At 50.6% G+C, this 23,508-nt stretch overlaps 1 protein-coding gene and 1 long non-coding RNA gene across 3 annotated transcripts in view; both read right to left on the bottom strand.

The window, feature by feature from the left end:
* Positions 1 to 2,048, bottom strand: part of LOC138760019 (uncharacterized) — a 42,592-nt gene extending 40,544 nt beyond the window's left edge. Inside the window, exons 1-2 of one of the 2 annotated variants that reach the window (XR_011355331.1) lie at positions 1,999 to 2,048; positions 973 to 1,147 (exon numbers count right to left, since the gene is read on the bottom strand). This is a non-coding gene — a long non-coding RNA (uncharacterized lncRNA). The other variant, XR_011355330.1, reaches the window with a different exon arrangement.
* A 6,420-nt stretch (positions 2,049 to 8,468) lies between these two features.
* The window catches only part of LOC138761434 (adhesion G-protein coupled receptor D1-like), a 98,976-nt gene continuing 83,936 nt past the window's right edge, over positions 8,469 to 23,508 (bottom strand). Inside the window, exons 17-20 of the mRNA XM_069933568.1 lie at positions 14,053 to 14,179; positions 13,534 to 13,575; positions 12,041 to 12,133; positions 8,469 to 10,980 (exon numbers count right to left, since the gene is read on the bottom strand). Of these exons, the coding sequence (XP_069789669.1) occupies positions 10,885 to 10,980; positions 12,041 to 12,133; positions 13,534 to 13,575; positions 14,053 to 14,179 (358 nt within the window). The 3' untranslated portion in view covers positions 8,469 to 10,884. The remainder of the gene's footprint in view (positions 10,981 to 12,040; positions 12,134 to 13,533; positions 13,576 to 14,052; positions 14,180 to 23,508) is intronic.

Genomic DNA, 23,508 nt, shown 5'->3' with positions numbered 1-23,508 from the left:
AGAATGCGGAAACAAATGGTAAAACTAAGCAAAATTGGGAACAAGATTTAAACATAAAGATAAAGAAGGAAACATGGGAGAAGTTATGCTCTGGAACTATGAGAAATACAATAAACACGAGGTTACGTATGATACAATATAACTGGATACACAGGCTATACATTACACCTCAAAAGTTAAATAAATGGGACCCAACAGTATCTGACAGATGTTTTCGTTGTAAAAAAGAAATGGGAACAATTCATGCAATCTGGACATGTGAGAAAGTGGAAAAATTTTGGGAAGATCTAAACCAGATATTAAATAAAATTACAGAAAACAATATACCAAAAAACCCAGAGATCTTCCTCCTAAGTAACATAAAAAACAAAGAATTTGGACTTGATTTGGATGGTGCACAAAAAAGATTTGTTATGATAGCTCTAGCCGTAGCAAAAAAATGTATTATGTCAACCTGGAAATTAGAAGATAATTTGATAATACAACAATGGTATATAGAAATGAATAAATGTATTCCATTAGAAAAAATAACATATAATTTAAGAAATAATATTGAAATATTTGAACAAATATGGGAGCCATACATGAAACACAATAGAGAAAACCTACCGGGGACATCTACCACCTAAAATAACGAAAGGAGAAGGAAATGAAAAGAATTGACTCAGTGGAATTTCTTGTTTATTTTTATTGAATGACAACATTGTTTGACTGGTTTAATGTATCTTAGATTCTGTACTTTAAATGAATGGGGGGGCGGTACGGAGGGTGGGATGGGAGGAGGGGGGGAGAAAATGACTGTATATATTTGAAAAGGAAAATGTATGTATCTTGGTCAATGTGGTTTATGGTGTGAAAAATTTTTTTTAAATTTTAAAAATTCAGAATCAGAATTTATTGTCACGAACAAGTCATGAAAATCATTGCTTTGGGGCAGCATCACAGAGCAAACATTCAGATAAACTGCCTTACCACAATGAATAAAAATAGTGCACGAAAAGTCAAAGTCAGGCCATGTCTGGTTCATTGATCGTTCAGCAATCTGATAGCAGCGGGGAAGAAGCTGTCCTTGTGCCGCTAGGTGCTCGTCTTCAGGCTCCTGTACCTTTGACCCGATGGTGGCAGAATGAAGAGGGTGGTGGGGGTCCTGGAGGAAAAACGCTGCTTTTTTAAGACATCGCCTCCTGTAGATGCCCTCGATGGAGTGAAGTCTGGTGCCTGTGACGTTGCAGGCCGAGTTAACAACCCTCTGGAGTTTATTCTTGTCCTGAGCATTGGAACCTCCACACCAGCCAAACTGCCCCACCCTCACCAGATTCTACCCTTCGCCCACACGCTGGGGGCTAAAGGAAGGCCACCAGGTTGATTGTGGAGATGAGGGGGAGGGTTAGCCTGTGAGGACAGATTGAGTCACTGGGACTGTACTGGCTGGAGTTTAGAAGAATGAGAGGGGAATCCGATATAAATACAGAAAATAATGAAAGGCACAGATAAAATAGAAGCCGGAAAGTTTGTTCCACTGGTCGGTGAGACCAGAACTAGGGGACAGCTTCATGATTCAGGGGAGTAGATTTGGGACGGGGATGAGAAGGAACTGCTTTTCCCAGAGGGTGGTGAACCTGTTGTGAAAAATGGGTTGAAAGTGATTAAACTTGCACTATTCTGTGAAAAGTGATGGAATGTAAAGTATGTAGATTAGAGCTTGAGAGTAGACAGTACTGGCTAGTGGGCCCCTTCTTATCTTGAGCCCTAAGGATGCAAGGATCTGGTTCAGGCTGGTACAGTGACCTAAGGTAGTCTAGAGCTAGTACTGCGCTTGCTTAATAGAGACATGAATATTAACTTAGATGCCCCTAAGGAGGAATGAACTAATTAACATAACTACTTGGTTCGGCTGGGAATCGGAGGAGGAGCTTGGAGAGAGTCGGGCTGTGAGTCGGAGGAGAAGGAGCTTGGTGAAAGTGACGAGAAGATAAGCTATTAAAGTCGGGGGCTTACCGGGGCTTGGGCCTACTTGGTTCGGCTGGGAATCGGAGGAGGAGGAGCTTTGAGAGAGTCGGGCTGTGAGTCGGAGGAGGAGGAGCTTGGTGAAAGTGACGGGGTTAATTGGTCAAGGGGACAATAAAAGGAGTGAAGGGGGAGGGAGCGGCCAGTGAGGAGTGGGGCAGTGAAGGAGTGGAGACTTGGGACTTTGGCTCAAGGGACTTCGGTAAGAGGGAGCTCCCTGTGTGGTCCTTATTGGTTAGTTTTTTAGTATTATTTGTTTATTTTCTTTTAAATAACCTATATACATTGAGAAAGGAGGTAATGGAGTCAGCTGGGGTAGTCAAATGCTCCAATTGTGAGATATGGGAAGTCGGAGACAGCACAGCTGTTCCTGAGGACTACACTTGCAAAAGGTCCATCCAATTGCAACTCATGAGCGACCGTGTTAGGGAGCTTGATTTGCAATTGGATGAACTGAGGATCATAAGGGAAGCAGAGGCAATGATAGAGAGGAGTTACAGGGAGACAGTCACCCCTAGAAGGCAGAAGTCAGGGAATTGGGTGACTGTAAGGAAAGGAGGGAGAGTGCCAGTGCAGAGTACCCCTGTGGAAATGCCCCTCAGCAACATGTATTCAGCATTGGATACTGCTGGGGGGAACAGCCTATCAATCGGGGATGAGTCGTGAGGGTCAGGTCTCTGGCACAGGGGCTGCCCCTGAGGCTCAGAAGGGAAGGAGGGATAAGAACAGGGTAATTGTGGTTGAAGACTCACTTGTCAGAGGGACAGATAGGAGGTTTGTTGGATGAGATTGGGGATCCAGGTTGGTCTGTTGCCTCCCTGGTGCTAGGGTCAGGGATGTCTCTGATCGAGTTCACAGAATTCTGCAAGGGGAAGGTGAGCAGCCGGAAGTTGTGGTCCATGTGGGGACCAAAGACTTAGTTAGAAGTGGGGATGAGGTCCTGAAACAGGAATACATAGAATTAGGCAGGAAGTAAAAAAAAACAGGACCTCTGAGGTAGTAATCTCTGGATTGCTGCCCGTGCCACACGCTAGAGAGGGTAGTAATAGGAGGATGTGGAGGATGAATGCGTGGCTAAAGAGCTGGTGCAGGGGGCAGGGGTTAAGATTTTTGGATCATTGGGATCTATTCTGGGGAAAGTTGGACCTGTACAAAAGGGACGGACTCCACTTGAACTGGAGGGGCACCAATATCCTGGCAAGCAGATTTGCAAGAGCTGTGGGGGTGGTTTTAAACTAGTTTGGCAGGGGGGTGGGGAACAGAGTTTGTGAGCAGTGTCTAAGATGCATGGCCACCTAGTTAAGAATGATAAAGATAACAAAGGAAGGATGGAGGTTAAGGTAAAAGGTAGAATAGGGAATATATGTGAGGGTCATTCTCTGAAATGTATGTACTTTAATGCAAGAAGCATAGTAAACAAGGTAGATGAGCTTAGAGCATGGATTGGCACTTGGAATCATGATGTTGTGGCAATTAGTGAAACCTGGTTACAGTAGGGTCAGGACTGGCAACTAAATATTCCAGAATACTAATGTTTTAGATGTAATAGAAGAGGGGGTAAAAAAGGGGGAGGAGTTGCTCTGCTTGTTAAGGAGGACATTACTGCCGTGAGGTGGCAGGATGGTTTGGACAGCCCATCCAGTGAGGCTGTTTGCGTGGAATTGAGGGGTGGAGGAGGCATGAGGGCACTAATAGGAGTGTATTATAGACGACCAAATGGGCCAAGAAAATTGGAAGAACAAATTTGTAAGGAGCTAGCTTAAAAAGAGATATAGGAAAGCTAGAAGAATAGCTGATGGAATTTAATACGGATAAGTGTGAAGTGTTGCATTTTGGAAAGGCAAATCTAAATAGGTCTTATACATTGAATGGTAGACAATTGAGGAGTGCAGAGCAACAAAGGGATTTAGGAGTTATGGTAAATAGTACCCTCAATGTTGATACTCAGGTAGATAGAGTGGTGAAGAAGGCATTTGGAATGTTGGCCTTCATAAATCGGAGTATTGAATTCAAGAGTTGGGATGTTATGATGAAATTGTACAAAGCACTGGTGAGGCCAAGTTTGGAATACCGTGTGCAGTTTTGGTCACCGAATTATAGGAAGGATATAAACAAAATAGAGAAAGTGCAGAGAAGGTTCACGAGAATGTTGACAGGATGTCAGGGTTTGAGTTACAGAGAAAGGTTGAGCAGCCTGGGGCTTTTTCCTCTGGAACGTAGAAGATTGAGGGGGGTTTTGATGGAGGTGTTCAAGATTTTAAAAGGGACAGAGAGAGTCAACGTGGATAGGCTTTTTCAATTAAGAGTGGGGGATATTCAAACCAGAGGCCGTGGTTTGAGATTGCAAGGGGGGAAATTATAAGGGGAATGAGAGGGGAAATTTCTTCACGCAAAGGGTGGTTGGGATGTGGAATAAGCTTCCGGCAGAGGTGGTTGAAGAAAGGATGTTATTTACATTTAAGGAAAGACTGGATAATTACATGGAGGGGAGAGGATTGGAGGGGTATGGACCAGGTGCTGGTCAGTGGGACTAAGAGAATGGGGATTTGTTCCGGCATGGACTAGTAGGGCCAAACTGGCCTGTTCTGTGCTGTATATGGTTGTATGGTTATATGCGATATATGAAGAGGGAGGAACTGAGTGATACCTGGATTGATGGAAGGGAAAAGGAGAATGTTGTAATGATTTGGGATTCTGATTGGAAGTAGGTAAATGAAGTGATGTTGAGCGCGGGACTGTACAAAGGAGTGATGATTCTGAACCTCCAGTGGGTCTTCAAACCAGGGACACCCACCTCTGCAGACTCGAAATAAGCTGAACCTGTTCTCCAAGACTTTGCCTCCAGAGTAGTGATTGTGAACACTTTATATTTCACACTGTGGAATTCCAAGGTTTCCGATTTATTGTCAGAGTACAGACAAGGCATCACATACAACCCGGAGATTCCTTTATCCCTCCGGGCGTGGCAGAATTACCACTTATTGTTCGCACAAAAAATAAACCATACACAGCGTGAACATGTAAACAGAAGAACTGTAAGCAGATAATGAATGTAAACAAACTGTGCAATAGAGAGAATAAAAAAGAAAATCAATAAAGTGAACAAGTCAGAGTCCTTAAATGAGTCCCTGATTGAGTTTGTCGTTAAGGAGTCTGATGGGGAAGGAATAGCAGCTGTTCCTGAACCTGGTGGGGCGAGTCTTGAGGCAACGATACCTCTTTCCTGATGGCAGCAGCGAGAACAGAGCGTGTGCTGGGTGGTCTGGTTCTTTGCTCTCCGACGGCAGCTTTCCCTGTAGATGTTCTTGATGGGGGGGGGGGGGGGGTGGAGGATTTTGCCTGTGATGTCCTGGGCTGTGTCCACTACCTTTTGGAGGGCTTTACACTCAGAGGTATTGATCTCTCCATACCAGACCGTGATGCAGCCGGTCAGCTCACTTTCCACCACCCCTCTGCCCAAGGAAGCAGTAGAGGCTGCCTCATGCAATGTATGAAGAAAGTAGATTTTTGAAGAATAGGGGAATCAAAGGTTAGGGGGGTAGGTGGAGCTGAGCCCACAGCCAGGCAAGCCATGGTCTCATTGAATGGCGGAGCTGGCTTGATAAGCCAGATGGCCGACTCCTGCTCCTGTCCTTAAGCTCTTGCCTTTTATTAACAGTGGCTAGTTAATATCTTTGGGATGTGGGTGTCCCCAGGGGAAACCCCCGTGGTTACAGGGAGGATGTGCAAACTCCACATTGGCAGCGCTGGAGGTCAGGGTGGAACTGTGAGGAGGGAGCATGAGCCAGTGCACCACCCGCTGCCAATATTTTGCAGTATCCGTGGCCGACGTCCCTCGAGATGGTGAGTCATCTAACACGTGGGAAAGCCGCACACAGCGTGAACGCCACTTGGTATTCCAACTTTGCGGAAAGAACGTGCTGGTCAGAGATTTCCAACGTAACTGCCATGAAGTGGTGGGATATTAGCGTGAAGGACAGAGGACCCACACCAGCGGAGTTTTCAACACTGAGAGGTTAACAAGCTGCAATATCCTGGACACCTCGAGGGGCAGAACATCATCGAGGGGATTTTCAAAGCAAGGGAAGCCCACAAGATATCATGATTCATGAGGTAGGAGGGGAGGATTGAATGAATGTGGAGAGGATGAGAGAGGGGAGGTGGAAGAGAGGGGATTGAATGGGGAGAAGGGGAGGGCAGCGGAAGGAGAGAGGATGGATGGAATGGGGAGAAGGGAGGGGTGAGAGGAGGGGAGGGATGGAATGAGAAGGGAGGGGACAGTGGAGGAGGAGAGAGGAGGAGAGGGAAGAAATGAGAAGAAAGGGAGGGGCAGCAGAGGGAAAGAGAAGAGGGGAGGGATGGAATGGAGAGAAGGGAGGAGGCAGCAGAGGGGGAGATAGGAGGGGAGGGTTGGAATGGGGAGAAAGGAGGAGGCAGCAGAGGGGGAGATAGGAGGGGAGGGGTGGAATGGGGAGAAATGAGGGGGAGAATAGAGGGATGGAATTGGGAGGAGGGAAGAGGAGAGGGATAGAATGAGAAGGGAGGGGAGAGGAGGGGAGGGATGGAATGAGAAGAGAGCAGACAGTAGAGGAGGAGAGAGGGAAGAAATGAGAAGAAAGGGTGGGGCAGCAGAGGGGAAGAGAAGAGGGGAGGGATGGAATGGGGAGAAGGGAGGAGTCAGCAGAGGGGTAGATAGGAGGGGAGGGGTGGAATGGGGAGAAATGAGGGGGAGAATAGAGGGATGGAATTGGGAGGAGGGAAGAGGAGAGGGATAGAATGAGAAGGGAGGGGAGAGGAGGGGAGGGATGGAATGGGGAGGAGGCAGCGGAGGGGGAGAGTGGAGGGGAGGGATGGAATGGGTAGAAGGGAGGGGAGAGGAGGGGAGGGATGGAATGGGTAGAAGGGAGGAGGAGAGAGGAGGGGAGGGATAGAATGGGAGATGTTGAGGGGAAGTGGAGGTGCAGAGAGGAGGGGAGATGGAATGGGGAGACGCAAATGGACGGGAGAGGAAAGGACTGTATAGGGAGAAGGCAGGGGCAGTGCAGGGGAAACAGCAGCACTGATTGAAAGGAGAGATGAAAGCTGCTGTTCCCAATGGGGCTGAAACCACCAGCATCTTGCTCTCTGGAGGAAGACGGCCACGTGGATGGCCCAGTGGGCTGTGATGGACACTGCAGCCCTGGCACAGACTGGGCAGGAGAAACCTGAACTGGTTATTACTGAAGAGTGGGAGTTTGTCATCCACGGATCCAAGGGAATGAAATGGGCCTCCCTGTTTGTGGGGCTACACATGAGCGGGGACGCCCACACTGTCACTTGGAGCATGTGTCTGGGCTCTTCTCATCCTTGCTCAGGAGCTGACAGGAATCATAAAGTATTATAAGGGAATGAGAAAGGGTTCCTTCCCCTTTACATTTCCATGTCAAAGAGAGAGAAAAGGGTACCTTCTCCAGTTCTGCCTGTGTGTATATAGGTGATAAGACCCCCAACTCTGTCTGAGTATGTACAGGCAGGGAGACCCCCTGGTCCATCTGTGTGTGCACTGGCGACAAGACCTCCAGTTTCTCTCTCTGTGTGTATAGGTGATGAGACCCTCAGTTCTGACTGTACATAGGCAAAGAGACACCCAGATCTGCCTGTGTGTGCACAGGCAATGAGATCCCCCTGCTCCTTCTGTGTATGTACAAGATTGGAGACCTCCCAGCTCCAACTGTGCATGGACAGGAGGGAAGACCTCTCAGCTCCATCTGTGTATGTACAAGAGTAGAGACCCCCAGCTCCGCCTGTGTATGTACAGGAGGGGAGACCCCCTAGCTCCGCCTATGTACAGGAGGGGAGACACCCCCCCAGCTCCGCCTGTGTATGGACAGGAGGGGAGACTCCCAGCTCTGACAGTGTATGTAGAGGAGGGGAGACCCCCCCCCCCCAGCTCCGACTGTGTATGGACAAGAGGGGAGACCTCCCAGCTCCGTCTGTGTATGTACAGGAGTAGAGACACCCCCCCAGCTCCGCCTGTGTATGGACAGGAGGGGAGACTCCCAGCTCTGACAGTGTATGTACAGGAGGGGAGACTCCCCCCCAGCTCCGACTGTATATGGACAAGAGGGGAGTCCTCCCAGCTCCACTTGTGTATGTACAGGAGGGGAGACCCCCAGCTCCCCCTGTGTATGTAAAGGAGGAGAGTCCCCCAGCTCCGCCTGTGTATGTACAGGAGGGGAGACCCCCAGTTCCCCCTGTGTATGTACAGGAGGAGAGTCCCCCAGCTCCACGTGGAAGCCATGTGAGCCCTCAGCCTCCATTGATGCTTTATCACTGCCCGCTCCACAATGGGAGCAAGTGACTGGTGAGGTCACATCATTCCAGCCTATCAGAGCTCAAGCTCAGCACGCAGTGAGCTGATTGGATGCCGCACCTGTGCGTATGAGGTCCCGGGCTGGGATTATTGTTCAAAGGAAGCACGGTAACATAGGACAAGCTTTTAATCTCAGTGAGTCTGTAACCGGAGAGAGAAACCGACAGAGAGGGGAGAGGGATGGCATAATCATCATTTAACACGCAGCGGGAGATACAGAAAATACCAACGTCAGTCTGTGACTTGTGTCCTGTTTGAGATCCATGTACAAATCCATACAGAACGTGTGTCTCACCGCACACGCATGTACAGACACGCCTGCACACTCACACCCCACACATGCACTCGCACAGTGCACAAAGATGCACACGCCACATGAACATTTTGCGCACATCATTTTGCACACACTTCACATACCAGTCACACTAACACACACTTAGGCACACATTGTGCAAACTCATAGAAACATACTGTACACACTCACCTACAGTAACCCGTGCTCATACATACTCACAGACACACTGTATACACACATACATAGACACTACTACATGCTCACACGTACAATACTCTCATATATAGCACGCACACCCTTACATGCACACATGCATATGCTGATATTACACATATATGCACACACACTCATACACAGACACCATACACACGCACTCTACACACACACATCCCCCACTTTGGCTTGGCTTCGCGGACGAAGATTTATTGGGGGGTAATGTCCACGTCAGCTGCAGGCTCGTTTGTGGCTGACAAGTCCGATCCGGGACAGGCAGACACGGTTGCAGTGGTTGCAAGGGAAAATTGGTTGGTTGGGGTTGGGTGTTGGGTTTTTCCTCCTTTGTCTTTTGTCAGTGAGGTGGGCTCTGCGGTCTTCTTCAAAGGAGGTTGCTGCCCGCCAAACTGTGAGGCGCCAAGATGCACGTTTGGAGGTGAGATCAGCCCACTGGTCAATGTGGCAGGCACCGAGAGATTTCTTTAGGCAGTCCTTGTACCTCTTCTTTGGTGCACCTCTGTCTCGGTGGCCAGTGGAGAGCTCGCCATATAACACGATCTTAGGAAGGCGATGGTCTTCCATTCTGGAGACGTGACCTACCCAGCACAGTTGGATCTTCAGCAGCGTGGATTCGATGCTGTCGGCCTCTGCCATCTCGAGTACTTCGATGTTGGTGATGAAGTCGCTCCAATGAATGTTGAGGATGGAGCGGAGACAACGCTGGTGGAAGCGTTCTAGGAGCCATAGGTGATGCCAGTAGTGGACCCATGATTCGGAGCCGAACAGGAGTGTGGGTATGACAACGGCTCTGTATACGCTAATCTTTGTGAGGTTTTTCAGTTGGTTGTTTTTCCAGACTCTTTTGTGTAGTCTTCCAAAGGCGCTATTTGCCTTGGCGAGTCTGTTGTCTATTGACCGTTTTGAGTTTTGTGTGCCCGATGGAGATGTGGGGGGGTCTGGTAGTCATGGTGGGGAGCTGGCTGATAGAGGACCTCCGTTTTCTTCAGGCTGACTTCCAGGCCAAACATTTTGGCAGTTTCCACAAAACAGGACGTCAAGCGCTGAAGAGCTGGCTCAGAATGGGCAACTAAAGCGGCATCGTCTGCAAAGAGTAGTTCACGGACGAGTTGCTCTTGTGTCTTGGTGTGAGCTTGCAGGCACCTCAGATTGAAGAGACTGCCATCCGTGCGGTACCGGATGTAAACAGCGTCTTCATTGTTGTGGTCTTTCATGGCTTGTTTCAGCATCATGCTGAAGAAGATTGAAAAGAGGGTTGGTGCAAGAACGCAGCCTTGCTTCACGCCATTGTTAATGGAGAATGGTTCGGAGAGCTCATTGCTGTATCTGACCCGACCTTGTTGGTTTTCGTGCAGTTGGATAACCATGTTGAGGAACTTTAGGGGGCATCCGAGGAGCTCTGGTATTTGCTAAAGCCCTTTCCTACTCACGGTGTCGAAGGCTTTGGTGAGGTCAACAAAGGTGATGTAGAGTCCTTTGTTTTGTTCTCTGCACTTTTCTTGGAGCTGTCTGAGGGCAAAGTGACTACACACACACATACAGTATACACAAGCATACAGACACTACTACACACATACAGACATGCACAGTCACACGCAGACACCATACTCACACACACATACTAGTACACACGCACATGCACACACATGCATAAGCAGTCACTACACACACATACAGACACTACACAATTATAGACATACATACAGACACTATTATACACACACAAATTGAAGAAACACTGAATAATCTGCCTTACAATTACCACAATGTGTGCTCGTCATAATGAAGTGAAATCTCATTAAAAGGTCCCCAACGCAGCAGGTGTGAAGGGGACTGAGTCACGTTATATACAGGCTGGGGCACAGGTCTGTCAGGAGTGGCCAGCTCCCCCACTCCCGAGCCTCAGGCGAAGCCTGACCCCAGGGTCACCTCCATCCCTTGCCCTTCAGCAGGAACTGCTGTCCTGCCCATGCTGGGATGAGGGTGCTGATGGCCGAGCTCACACCGCGGAGTGCTCCACACGATTCCCAAACTCGGTGCTCTTCTCCCAAGTGTTCAGCTTGGTCGGGCTGGTCATGGCACGGTGTCCATTCATCTGGGGGAATGGAGGGGCATGAGGTCAGTGCCTCTCCGCCACACCCTGGGCCGTCCACCCATTACCTCTCCATGGCGTTCTCGTCTTCCCCAGCAATCCATTCCGCGGATCCGTCCCAGTCGCCACCATCCCGTTCCGACACCCCACGAGCTCCTGGAGCTGGGCGACCCTCTCAGCCCTGTCCCCGACTGCCCCATCTCCTTCCACCCACACCAGGGTCACTGGGAGAGATTGGAGGAAGGCCTTCTCCGCGTCTGAATTGGGTGGTGGATCACAGGGCAGAGTCCGGGGGTGGGGGAGCAGTGGACCGGCGCAGGGCACCAGACATGAGGAGAAACACCCCCTGTTGAGTTGAGAGGCAGAGGAGACGACCCTGCAGGACAGCTGAGGGATCCACACAGGCTGCGGGTGACTTGCTGTCGGGAGAGCTGCTGGTTGCTGGAACCTGGGGACCAGGAATCGGAGGAGAGGGGGTGCGGGCAAGGAGGGCTCCCGAAGGGCCTTGGGCGCTGAAGGCTCCCTGGTGGTGTTTAGGTCGGGCGGCCGACGGGCCAAACAGGAGCCCGTGCGGCCGCGGGAGCCGAACCCACCGACTCTCAGTGACCCTGAAGGAACTCTCTCTTGCTTCTCTTCCTGAGAGACGTGCTGGGCGACACTAACGGCGACTCTTTGTCTGCCGCACGTCAGGCAGAAAGCAATTCCGTGAAATATTCCACGCCCCGTACTATTACATGACAATAAAGGGATCTTGGATCGATGCAGCAGGAGAGGGTGAGGTGTGATGGGCTCACGACGGGAGAGGGGATGTCGTGGCCCAGCAGAAGCCTCCAGCTGCCAAAGTGATGTTCCTGCTCCCGTTTCCACTTCACCTGTAAGTGCGTAGTGGGGGGGAGGGGACGGGACTTCGGGATAGTTTTCTCTCTACTCTTACTAGTCACACACACACACTCTCTCTCTCTCTCTACAAGTGACTTCGCTTCAACGCTGCGCCTGCGGCCCCAGGGAGAGAGAGAGGCCTTGCAGCCCACAACCCAAGGTGTTACAAGCCGGCAGGGCCTACCACGTCCGAGTTGAACGGCTTCACGTTGATGTTGCGCATGGAGCTACTGTTGAGGGACCAGACCTTCGTCTTGTGCTTCAGAGCCGCTCTGACCTGGAGAAATGCAAACCCCGCTGTACGTTAGGTCAGGTGTGGAATAAGGGAAGTCAAGCAAGTGCTACATAGGAATGAATTATGAATAAGGGTGGAGTAAGAATGGAGTGTGAGGAAGGGTTAAGCAAGTATAATAGAATAGGGGTCTTATAGCAAGTAGATAGATTTACCAAGTCCTGGGGGTTGAGATTTATGAATAAGAACAAAGACATGACACTTCCTGGTAAACAAGTTTACACACAGAAACTGCACGTCGGCAGAATTACCTAATACCAAACCAATCCAGGAGGCAGAAGAATGTTAAGGGGGGGGGGGAAGTACCTCTGTACTGAAATAGAATGTGTAAAAAGTTGGGTGAGCCCCAGTATGTGTGTGTATTCCCAGGGTAAGGGGAAGCACCCAACTTTGCACTGTTGTAAAATAAATGTTCTTTGTTCTCAATTTTTGTCTCGAGTGAAATCTGTGAAGGCACCTCTGCTTCTCACGGGGGTGACCCCTCACTCCCATCTAGGGGTCTTATGATCACATCAAACTACAGCGGGTGCAAGGTGACAGAATCTTCATCAGCACGGTGCGACAAAAGGAAGATTGAAGGGAGTGCCTTGAGAAGGTGGATGGGCGGAGGAACCATTCGACGTGGATACAGCTGAAGTCCTAAAATCCGGACTGCTCCGGCATTGGGTCGTCGGATTTTCCGACTTTCCGGATTCTGCAGTACTTTTAAAATTTGAATTTAAGGAGGAGTAAAGAAGAGATGAACAGGTAAATTGTGATAGTCTCTATTCATTAGCAACAGTGATTCTCAACCATTCTCTTCCCACTCACATCCCACTTTCAGTAATCCCTCTGCCATCAGTGCTCTTGGGATTCTTAAGTGGGTGGGAAGGGAAGGTTGAGAATCACTGCTCCAGACCCAATTGCCACTGAAATATTTTGCTTGAGAAAAATGGTCATCGACCCATTTCCTTTGGAGTTATGAAACCGTGCACATAACGAGTCAATTAGGGACGATTTAAACAGTGATTTTCAACCTTCCTTTTCCACCCACATCCACTTTAAGCAATCCCTTACTAATCACAGATCACCGACGGCATAGGGATTACTTAAAGTGGGATGTGAGTGGAAAGAAAAAGGTTGAGAACCACTGCTGGGGACAGCATGCTTCATTTATCAAACCGAACAGGTTTAAAGAAAGATAAAGTCAACACGTGTAATCTGTTGTTACCCTTACGGCAGACTAAATGCAGTTTTGTGAGACCTAACACCTGTATTATTGCATGACAGAAAAAAGAATCTGGAATCTCAAATCTTGAATGCTGAAGAGTTTGGCATTAATTTTCTAGCATGTGAGGTGAGTGTCTGTGTGAGGCCCGGGAGCAACAGATTGACAGGTCACTCACCTCAGAGTTCAGGACACAGTGAAAAAGGAAGATGAAGAATCCCTGAAATAAAGGGGGTTAAGGTCATTAACGTCAGCAACACATAGAGGAGGGGGTGTCATTAACGTCAGCAGAAAGGGTTGGTGTGGGCATACGGGGTCAGTGTGGATGTATGGGACCAGTGGGTGTACAAGGTGGGTGTGGGCAGATTGGGTCGGGGTGGCAGACGGGGTCAGTATGGCAGACAGGGTGGGTGTGGGCAGATTTAGTGTATGGGGTGGGTGTGGGCAGACGGGGTCGGTGCGGGCAGACGGGGTACGGGATCAGTGGATGTACAGTGTGGGTGTATGGGACCAATGGGTGTACGGGGTGGGTGTGGGAGATGAGGTCAGTGCGGGCAGGCAGGGTCGGTGCGGGCAGGCAGGGTCGAGGTGGGCAGACGGGTTTGGTGTGGGCAGATGGGGTCGGTGTGGGCATTTGAGCGGTTCATGCTGTGTGTTTGGCCTCAGGACATCAATCAGATATGGTTCTTGTATTTACCTGTAAGGAGTTGGAGAAAGCAAACATGTACTGGAAGACAATGGCATAATTGTTGACAGCCAGCACTCCGCAAGCCCAGGAGATTCCCAGGATAGGCAGAAGAACGGCCACTGCCTTGACCGTCAGCCTAATGAGCAAGTGAAACGTGGTGAGATGAGAGGTAGCCCTGCACACCCTGACCAACCATCCTGTAACTCAGCAGGCCCAGGGTGGATGGGTCACAGGAACCCCTCAGAAAACAAAGTCAACCTCCCCCCGCCACTCCTCCCACTTCCACTGCATCTCACTCCTCCGCACTCCCCCGCTCGACCCCCACCACTTCCACTCACCCCACTCCTTCCCACCTCCCTGCTCCACCCTTCTCCACCTCACTTGTCCCCCACTGCACCCACTCAACCCCATTCCTTTCCTCTCCACCCTACTCCTCTCCACCCCACTCCTCCCCCACCTGACCCCAACTCACCCCACCCCAGCCCGCTCCACCCCTCTCCACCTCACTTGTCCCCCACTGCACCCACTCAACCCCGCTCCTCCCCTCTCCACCCCATTCGTCTCCACCTCACTCCACCCCCACCTGCCCCCCACAACCCCGCTCCTCCCCTCCTCCCCACTCCAGCCTGCTCCACCCTACCCCACCTCAATCCTCCCTACCTGCCCGCACTACCCCCATTCAAACCAGCTCGACCCCACTCCTCCCCTCTCCACCCCCATTCAGCCCAGCTCGACCCTGCTCCTCTTCGGTCTGCCCCTCTCCATCCGGCTCCTCCTCAGTCCACCACTCTCCCAACCCAACCCCACTTTGCCTTACACTTCCTCCAGTGCCCCTGAGATGTTGAACTTAATGAACCCACAGGCCAGTGGCACCAGAAACCCCATTCAATCACAATTTTGGCCGCTGTCTGTGCTGAGTTTGCACGTTCCCCATTATGTCATGCGTCTCCCACACCTCCTCCAGTTTCCTCTCACCCACTCCCCTCCAGAGGTGGTCAGGCACTTGTTTGCTTCCCACTGAGTAGGAGGGAAGTGGAACAATCAGTGGGGACGAGTCTGTCCAACTTGATACTGGGCCAGCAGCAAGTGTTCCAGCAGGGGTGGACCTCCCTCACACCACCCCCGCTGGATGGAAGCTGCCCCAATCTCCTCACCCAGGCTCCAGCACACACACATGTCCAGGTACATCCACTCCCCGCATCCACACCTCCCATCTCACAGTGTGGGGCGCCTCTTCGTCCACTTCATTGATCTAGAGCCTTTGGCCCTACCTGTCCTCTCCCTTTGTCTGCACCATTAAAACAGTGACGGTCATCAACCTGCATCACAGGCCCTCTCCCCACCATCTCTTCCACTGCAGGCACCAACAGTGGGGCTCACCCAGTCAGGCAGTGTCCACGGGGAGAGATGGACAGTCAATGGAGATTTCCAAAATGGGTCCCTACCTGAAACATTGGGTATGATCCACTGATCACTGAGGGATCAGAGGTGGAGAGTTTGAGCAAATTTAAGTTCTTGGAAGGATCATTCTTGGTCCCAACACACTAATGGTGCTGTGAAGAAAGTACATCAGGAGTTTTCAGAGGTTTGGTACGACACTAGAAACCCCGGGAAATTTCTACAGAGGGATGATGGAAAGTATGCTCACGCTCTGGTATGGGGACACCAATACCCCCAAGCGTGAAGCCCTCCGAAAGGTTGTGGACACAGCCCAGGACATCACAGGCCAAAACCCTCCCCACCAGCGAGAACATCTACAGGGGACGCTGCCGTCGGAGAGCAGCAGTGGTCATCAAAAGTAAACACGCTCTGTTGCTGCTGCCATCAGTAAAGAGGTATCGGTGCCACAACTTGCCCCACCAGGTTCAGGAACAGCGGCTTCCTCTCCACCATCAGACTCCTCAACCACAAACTAAATCAGGGACTCTGACTTGTGCACGATATTGATATTTTCTCCTCTCTGCATTGCGCAGTCAGTTGTTTACATCTGTTTGTTAGCAGGTTCATTCTGGGTACGGTTTATTTTTTGCACGATCAATAAATGGTCATTCTGCCTGGCCCACAGGGATAAAGGAATCTCAGGGTTGTCTGTGATGTTGTGTCTGTACTCTGACGATAGATCCCGAGTCCTTTTACTTCCTGTGGATGTTGCATGACCTGCTGAGTGCCTCAGGCCCGTTTGTTCATCGCTCTCTGTTTGCACACTCACTCCTTTACATTTCTGGTCACTACCTTTCCCTGTTTGTGCCTGGAAGGTCTGTACCGTGTGGCACTAGCTCTCGCTCCCTCCCCACAGATGCTTGCCAATTTGCAGGATCCCCCTGCCCTGACTCCCACTCGCGGTTCCTACAGAGGATCGGGCATGATTGGCCCACTCTCAGCCAGCACTGCCGCCTCTCGTCTCATTCAGTCTCTCAGAGTCCCCGTCCCTTCTCTGAAATTCAGTGTTTTGCTGCTGGACCTTTCAACCGGTCTGCCTCTCCATGGATGGTGCCATACCTGCTGCTTGTTTCCAGACATCCCTGCCTCCTGTTAAGTCTGGATGGGCAATATGGAGGGGTAAGTGTTGGCCAGGGTACTTGCCCCTGTTGGTACATTCCTCCTGCTGAGTTTTCAAGTCAAGTTTATTGTCATCTGATTGTACAAGAACAATCTGATGGAACAGTGTTCTCTAGTCCTCAGTGCAAAACACACAGACACACAACCAGACATAACATACATAGAGACAAACATTACACATGCAGGACAAGTGTTCATATACACAGATAAATAAATATTGTTTTGTTAATATGAGAGTCTCAGATGGTGAGTGGGAGCAGTTCCTTTGGACGTTCACCATTCTCACTGTCCGTGGGAAGAAGCTGCTCCTCATCCTGGTGGTGCTGGCTCTGATCCTCCTGTATCTCTTCCCCAACGGGAGCAGCTGAAAGATGCTGTTTGTGGAGTGGAAGGGGTCCTCAATGATTTTGCACCCCTTCTACAGACAATAGTCCCTGTAGATCACGTTGATGGAAGGGACAGAGACCCCAGTGATCCCCTCTGCCGCTCTTATGGTCCTATGGATTGACCTCTGATCCATTTCTCTGCAGCAACTGTACCCACACTGTGATGCAGCCGGATGGGACGCTCTCGACGTGATGGTAGCCGGTAGCTTGGCCCGGTTCAGTCTTCTCAGAAAGTTCAGTCACTGTAACACTCTCCTGATGTTGAGTGTCCACAATAGGTCTCTAGTTAAGTGAAGTCTCCCTACTGGAGAATTATTGATCTGTAGTGGGGTGGTGGTCATTACTGCTCCTCCTGAATCCCCCAATCATTTCCTTTGTCTTGTCCACATTGAGATTTTTGTTAACTGAAGAAGAGAGAAGAAAAGCACAGCAAGATCCCACACAACAGCAAGGACGGGTCTGGGAAACCTGCTCCCGCTCTCGGGCCCAAGAGTCACCAGGCAAGACAGCGTGCAGGGGCTGGTGAGGAGCTGGGTGGGTGTGAGGGGGCTTCCTCTGGATCCCCAGCTTGTCTTTCAAACCCTCCCTCCGCTCCTGCCTGCTCTTCCACCTTCAGGCTGGTCCTGATGACCGGACTTCCCCCATTCCCGCCGCAGATGGCGGAAGGCCCATCCTTAGGCGAGACAGTGCTGCGTGAGCTGATCAATGTGCAGCCAACGCATCGGGTGGGAGCCTGCAGATGAGCGTTTTGATGAGAGCTGGTAGATAGATGGCTTGTGCTGGGTGTTTTTGTGCCTTAAGGGCTCTTCTGATTGCCAAGCACACTCTGGTTCTCTGATAGGACATTGACAGAGCCCCACAACGGTCCACCTCACCAACAGAGAACAAATCCCCAGAACCAATCTCTTCGTCCCTGTCAGAAGGTTTGATGCAGAGATTCTGTCCCAAGGGGGATTTGAATTCTTCGAACAGGCAGGCACACGGTTCAGTGCAGCACTGGACCAGGCCCTTCAGTCCTCGAGGTCTGTGCTGACTATGAGGCTAACTGCATGTCCCCCGTTCCCTATTGCAGAGGAGCAGTCACTCTCTGAACACTACCTGGGGATCATCTCCAACCAGCTAGGGGTCCCCAGTCCTCAGTGGAGTGGCCAGCATTCCTGGACCCTGCCCTCTGCTTTTCCTGGGATCTTGCTGCGTGCACGATCATGTGACCCATGTTTCAAGTGCTCATTGGCTGGGTGGACCAGTCAACATTGTTTCCCCTGAGTAAGTGCTGGAGGGTCTCAGCAGGTCCATGCGGCGTCCATGGACACAGACAACGTCTTGGGCCTTGGCCCTTTGGCCCTTCTCTGGGAGCGGCGAACAGATGAGTTTAAGGTGGGGGGGTGATGTTTAAGGGGGGTTTTATTTGCAGAGTGGTGGGTGCCTGGAACAGGCTGCCAGGAGTATTGGTGGAAGCAAGTTCAGTGTTCCAGAGCAGTCATTGGCAATGGGCCACGGCACACTTAAAAGGGGGGGGGGGGTTAACATGGGCTGAAATCCTTCATGACGGGGGCCAAAAGTGTATGGGGGGGTGCATGGAAACTGAATGGATTAAAAATATTGGGGGGGGGGATGACGGGAAAGGAAAGGGCTCTGCTGCTGGAGTTGCCAGGCAACACGGGAGCTTTTCGAGGCTGGAGACATTTGGAGGCAGCCGAGATAAACTTGAAAAAATTAACAATGTTTTTAAAGCTTCGCCATGATTGTGCTGGGGCTGGCGCGGAACCAGCCTTCGCTTGGAATTCCCTTCCGTGCGGTTTTCCTACTTTGTTGCACCACTTTCAATTCCCAGAAAACAGCGTGCTGGCCAAACGGTCTCGCTCCGTATTTTGCGTGTCAGCCAGTACCCTCACTTTCCTTCAAGCTCTCGTGATAGGTAGTGAACATATGTCTCCTTTTTTAGAAAGCATCTTAAATTTAGATCTATAACAGGCCATTTTGGGCTCTGTGCCACCCAATTTACACCCAATTGACCTCCATTGGTGACGGTGCTGCTCTATTACTCAGTTAAAGGAGGTGGGAGGTGCTCCTCCCATCCATTAGTCGACAGGTCCCCCTTGGGCAAGGTTTAGCCTCCCAGTCAGGGTCGCATGAAGCCATGGATTGCAGATGGGGGATGGTTTTTACAAGCAGATTCTACAGATTGGAATTTATGGTTGAAAAAACCGGGCAGATGAATCTGCTGATCAGTGGCCAGAGTACGGACACTGAAACTGAAGAAGGCAACAGGAATTCTTGGTCTGGGTGAATCAATTTGCCGAAAGTGGCAAATGCTCGTCTAACGTCGCTGAGTCACTTATTTTGTCGTCAGTGATATCCGACCCGGAATGATATCTGACATTATGAACGTAAATGCCAAATACACTCTTCAGGCAATCCCTCGAGTGATTCCGCTGTTTCTCGACGAATTGACGAGATGGTGAGCGACATTGAAAAGCCATTACAATCCAAGAAATTCTCTTCACATTGAGACCAATCCACAGCAAAAGAATGACGTTCTTGGGGGTCATGCCAGATGCTGCAATGGAAATGAGCTGATGGAGGAGATGCTGTTTGCCAAAAGGCTTAAAACAGATACCAAAGGGGCTGATGATTTTCCAAGAAGTTCAGAAGGACAGAAATGAGAACAGTATTCTATATAAGAGCATAATTGCCTGCGCAACTGATGGTTGCCACTTCAACGGTTGGACAACACAGAGGGTTCGTCACACGCCTGAAAAATGTTATTTCCAAATCTGAACATGAACGCAGAGGCACTTAGGGGGGCGGGGGGGTGCCATGACATCACTGTTTATGTGAAATGCCTAAAGCAAATACACAGATCTGCAGGATGGATTTAATGACCTCATTAGATCCATTTGAGGAATAACCCATCAACATTGACGCAGAAATTCAAGAGAGGCTGATTGACCTTCAGATTGCAGTTCAATTCATTTAAAAGAGAACTTTAGGTTAAGAGAGTATCTGCCGAATACATTTCCAAAACTACAGGAAAAGGACAACATACTTTTCATTGCCTTTCCCCCGACATAGTTAAATGTGGTTAAAAAAAAACACGATGCTGGAGAAACTCAGCAGGTCCAACAGTGTCCTTTATGTAGCAAAGGTAAAAATACATCACCGAAGTTTCAGGCCTGAGCCCCTCATTGAGGTGTGGGAAAATGTCGGCAGGTGTCCGAACAAGAGTAAGTGGTCACGCAGAAGGTGACAGGTGGAGAGGGACAGCTGCGATCAAGGGGAGGAGGAACTGCTGGGTGAAGGGAGGAGGCTGGAGAACTGGAAAGGGGAGGGAGGGGGAAGAGGAGAGCAGGTTAGCAGAGACTCGATGTTAATGCCATCCAGACGGAAAATCAGGTGGTGTTCCTCCAATTTGCTGGTGGTCTTGCTGGGACACTGCAGGCAAACTGGCCTTGACTACACACCGATTACAGTCTGTATATAATACAATCTGGACCGATTAGGAGAACGCAAGGAAAAGTGTAATTAGATACACACACATACAGCACAGTAATAGGCCCTTCCGGCCCATGAGCCCTTTAGTCATTATAATGATATGGTTGTATGTACTGGTTGGCCTGCCCTCCTGATGACATCCTTTCCTAGACTCCTCCCATGTGATCCAGGCCATAAAGGTCGAGTCCCCTCTTCCTCTCTTCATTTCCCTAGCCTTCACCCAGGCCAGCAGTCTTGAGTCTTTGTCTGTGTATTGGGGCAACTGGTAGTGCCCAACAATTTATTACATTAGATTTTTGAAGGTCTCCGGTAATGGAGAAATTGCTGTGCCCCGAATGGTTAGAGATAGACCCCCCAAGCCCTGGGTGCACTCTTTGAACTGTGGGTGAACTGCTTTAATAATTTCCTCGATGACACCACTGAAGTGGTCGATTCCGACAAAAAGAAGTTGAAGATCCTGCAGGCGCAAGTCAGCCAGAGGGCCTATCAGGCCATCCAGAACAGCGCGACCTATGACGAGGCGATGGCTGAACTACAGACACTGTACAAGCCACAGGTGAATGAAGTTTACTCCCGTTACCTTCTGGCGTCCAGAATGCAACAGCCTGGTGAGTCTGCTGAGGAGTTCATCCTTGGTCACACTGGGAAAAGACTGTTTGGGGAACCCTTTGGCCATGATATCGTTGACCCAGTGCTTGGAAGACCTGATCCGGGACGCCTGTGTGTCGTGGTTCAGGTTGGACTATATCCGACACCATCTCCTCGAAGAGGATCAACTCCCTCTAAAAAGGGCCATCAACCTGGTAAGGACTCTAGACTTGGCCCAGCACCACACAGTGTCGATTGCAGGCAGAAGCGGGCCTACAACGTACTTTCCGTCATGGGGGCCGCTGTCCTAGGATATAACATTGGGGGTTACTGACCCGACCACTGCTGCGGTGATGCCAGCATCACCACGATGCAGCTTCTGCGGGCAGGCTAGGCACTCGAGATGCCTCTGCCCCGCAAAAGGACCCACGTGCTTGGGCTGCGGGGAAAAAGGGCCATTACCAGAAAGTCTGCAGGTTCAGAACTCTGTCCAGGAGCAGCATGGCGTGTGTGCCCGAGGAGCTTCCGGTGCCAACCGCATGCGCGGTAAGGGGGGGGTTGCCATCTCACCCGCTCCTAACCTCTATGCTGTGGTTTACACCTACGATGACGTCACATCCGGCCGCCACAACTCCACTTCTTCCTTCTTCTCCGACGAGAGCAGCATGGTCAACATGGAGGTCGACATCTTGGGCGGGCCTCCCCACCGACGACGAGATGCCTGTATTGGCATCAATCACCCTGGATCAAGCCAGCCCCCATCCGACCTTGAACTCCATGATGCAGATCGAGGTGAATGGGTGCAAGACGAACTGCCTCTTTGAGAGCGGCAGTACAGAAAGCTTTGTCCACCCTGACGTGGTCCATCGACTCCCCCTTCCCGTCAGGCCAATGATTGGATCAGTATCGATAGCATCAAAGGACCAACAAACGTATCTGGGGGTATTGTGTAGCGTCTCCATCTGGGGGGAGGGGGGGAATGTTACAATTATTTTGTATTGTTGATTATGCCCCAACTCCGTGCGCAGGTCCTCCAGAGTCAGTTCAGGAGTGTGACAATGGCATTCGGGGGCCCCCAACTGCCGCTGACTGTCCACAACCCCCAGCTCTTGGACCCCACTCCCCAACCAAGCACCCAGCCTCCGGCACCGTCCTGCAGACTCACCACCCCACGGGTGGTCCCTCTGTCATTATTCGCAAACCTCACCCTGGACTGTAAACCGATCGCCACCAAGAGCAGGCGCTATAGAACAGAGGATATGCAGTTCATTCGGGCTGAGGTTCAGCGACTCCTGGCGGAGGGGATCATAGCCCCTAGCTCTAGTCCCTGGAGGGCGGAGGTCCTCCTGGTCAGAGGGGTAGGCAAACCCCAGATGGTGATCGACTATAGTCAAACCATCAACTGCTTCTCCCAGTTGGATGTGTACCCATTCCCCCAGATAGCTGATTTAGTCAATAAGGTCGCGCAATAAAGTTTTTTCGACCATTAACCTCAATTCGGCTTTCCATCAACTCCCTTTCCTTCCAAGTGATCAAATCTACTCGGGATTCGAGGCCGACGGAAAACTATTCCATTTCCTGCGGGTGCCTTTTGGTGTTACTAACAGTGTCTCCGCTTTTCAGAGGGTTATGGACCGGATGGTGGGGGAGCACAAGCTGACGGTAAAGTTCTCATATCTCGACAATGTCACCATCTGTGGCCACGGCGCTAACCTCGCTAAGTTCTTGCGTACGGCCAAGCTCCTCAATTTGACATACAATAAGGACAAGTGCGTGTTCAATACAGATCGCCTGGCCCTTCTTGGATGCGTCGTGGCACCTGGTGTCATTGCCCCGGACCCTGACCGCATGTGACCCCTTATGGAGCTCCCAGTCCCAAACACCCTAAAGGCGCTGAAGAGGTGCCTGGAGCTGTTTTCTTACTACGCACAATGGGTGCCCAATTACGCCGATAAAGCCCACCCCCTGATTAATTCCACAGCTTTCCCATTATCGGCGGAAGCCCAGGCTGCGTTTCACCAGATCTGAGGAGACATCGCAAAGGCCACGATGCATGATGTGGAGAGCGATGCCTCCGACTTCATACTGGCCGCCAAACTTAACCAGGAAGGCAGGCCAGTGGCATTTTTCTCCTGCACCCTGCATGGTCCTGAGGTACAGCACTCCTCCGTCAAGAAGGAGACACAAGCGATCATTGAGGCAGTGCGTCACTGGCAGCACTACCTGGTCGGTAAACGTTTTACCTTGCTGACTGACCAGAGGGCAGTGGCCTTCATGTTTAATACAAAACAGTGGGGTAAAATCAAGAATGACGAGATTCTTAGGTGGAGGATTGAGTTATCCACCTATAACTACGATATCTTGTACCGGCCAGGCAAACTCAATGATCCCCCAGATGCCTTATCCCAGGAGATGTGTGCCAGCATGCATCTTGACC

The sequence above is a fragment of the Narcine bancroftii genome, chromosome 4 (genome assembly GCF_036971445.1).
Source record: "Narcine bancroftii isolate sNarBan1 chromosome 4, sNarBan1.hap1, whole genome shotgun sequence".
In the NCBI taxonomy this organism is placed as follows: Eukaryota; Metazoa; Chordata; class Chondrichthyes; order Torpediniformes; family Narcinidae; genus Narcine; species Narcine bancroftii.
Note: the sequence above shows the minus strand (reverse complement) of the source record. Positions and strands in the feature narration are given on the sequence as shown.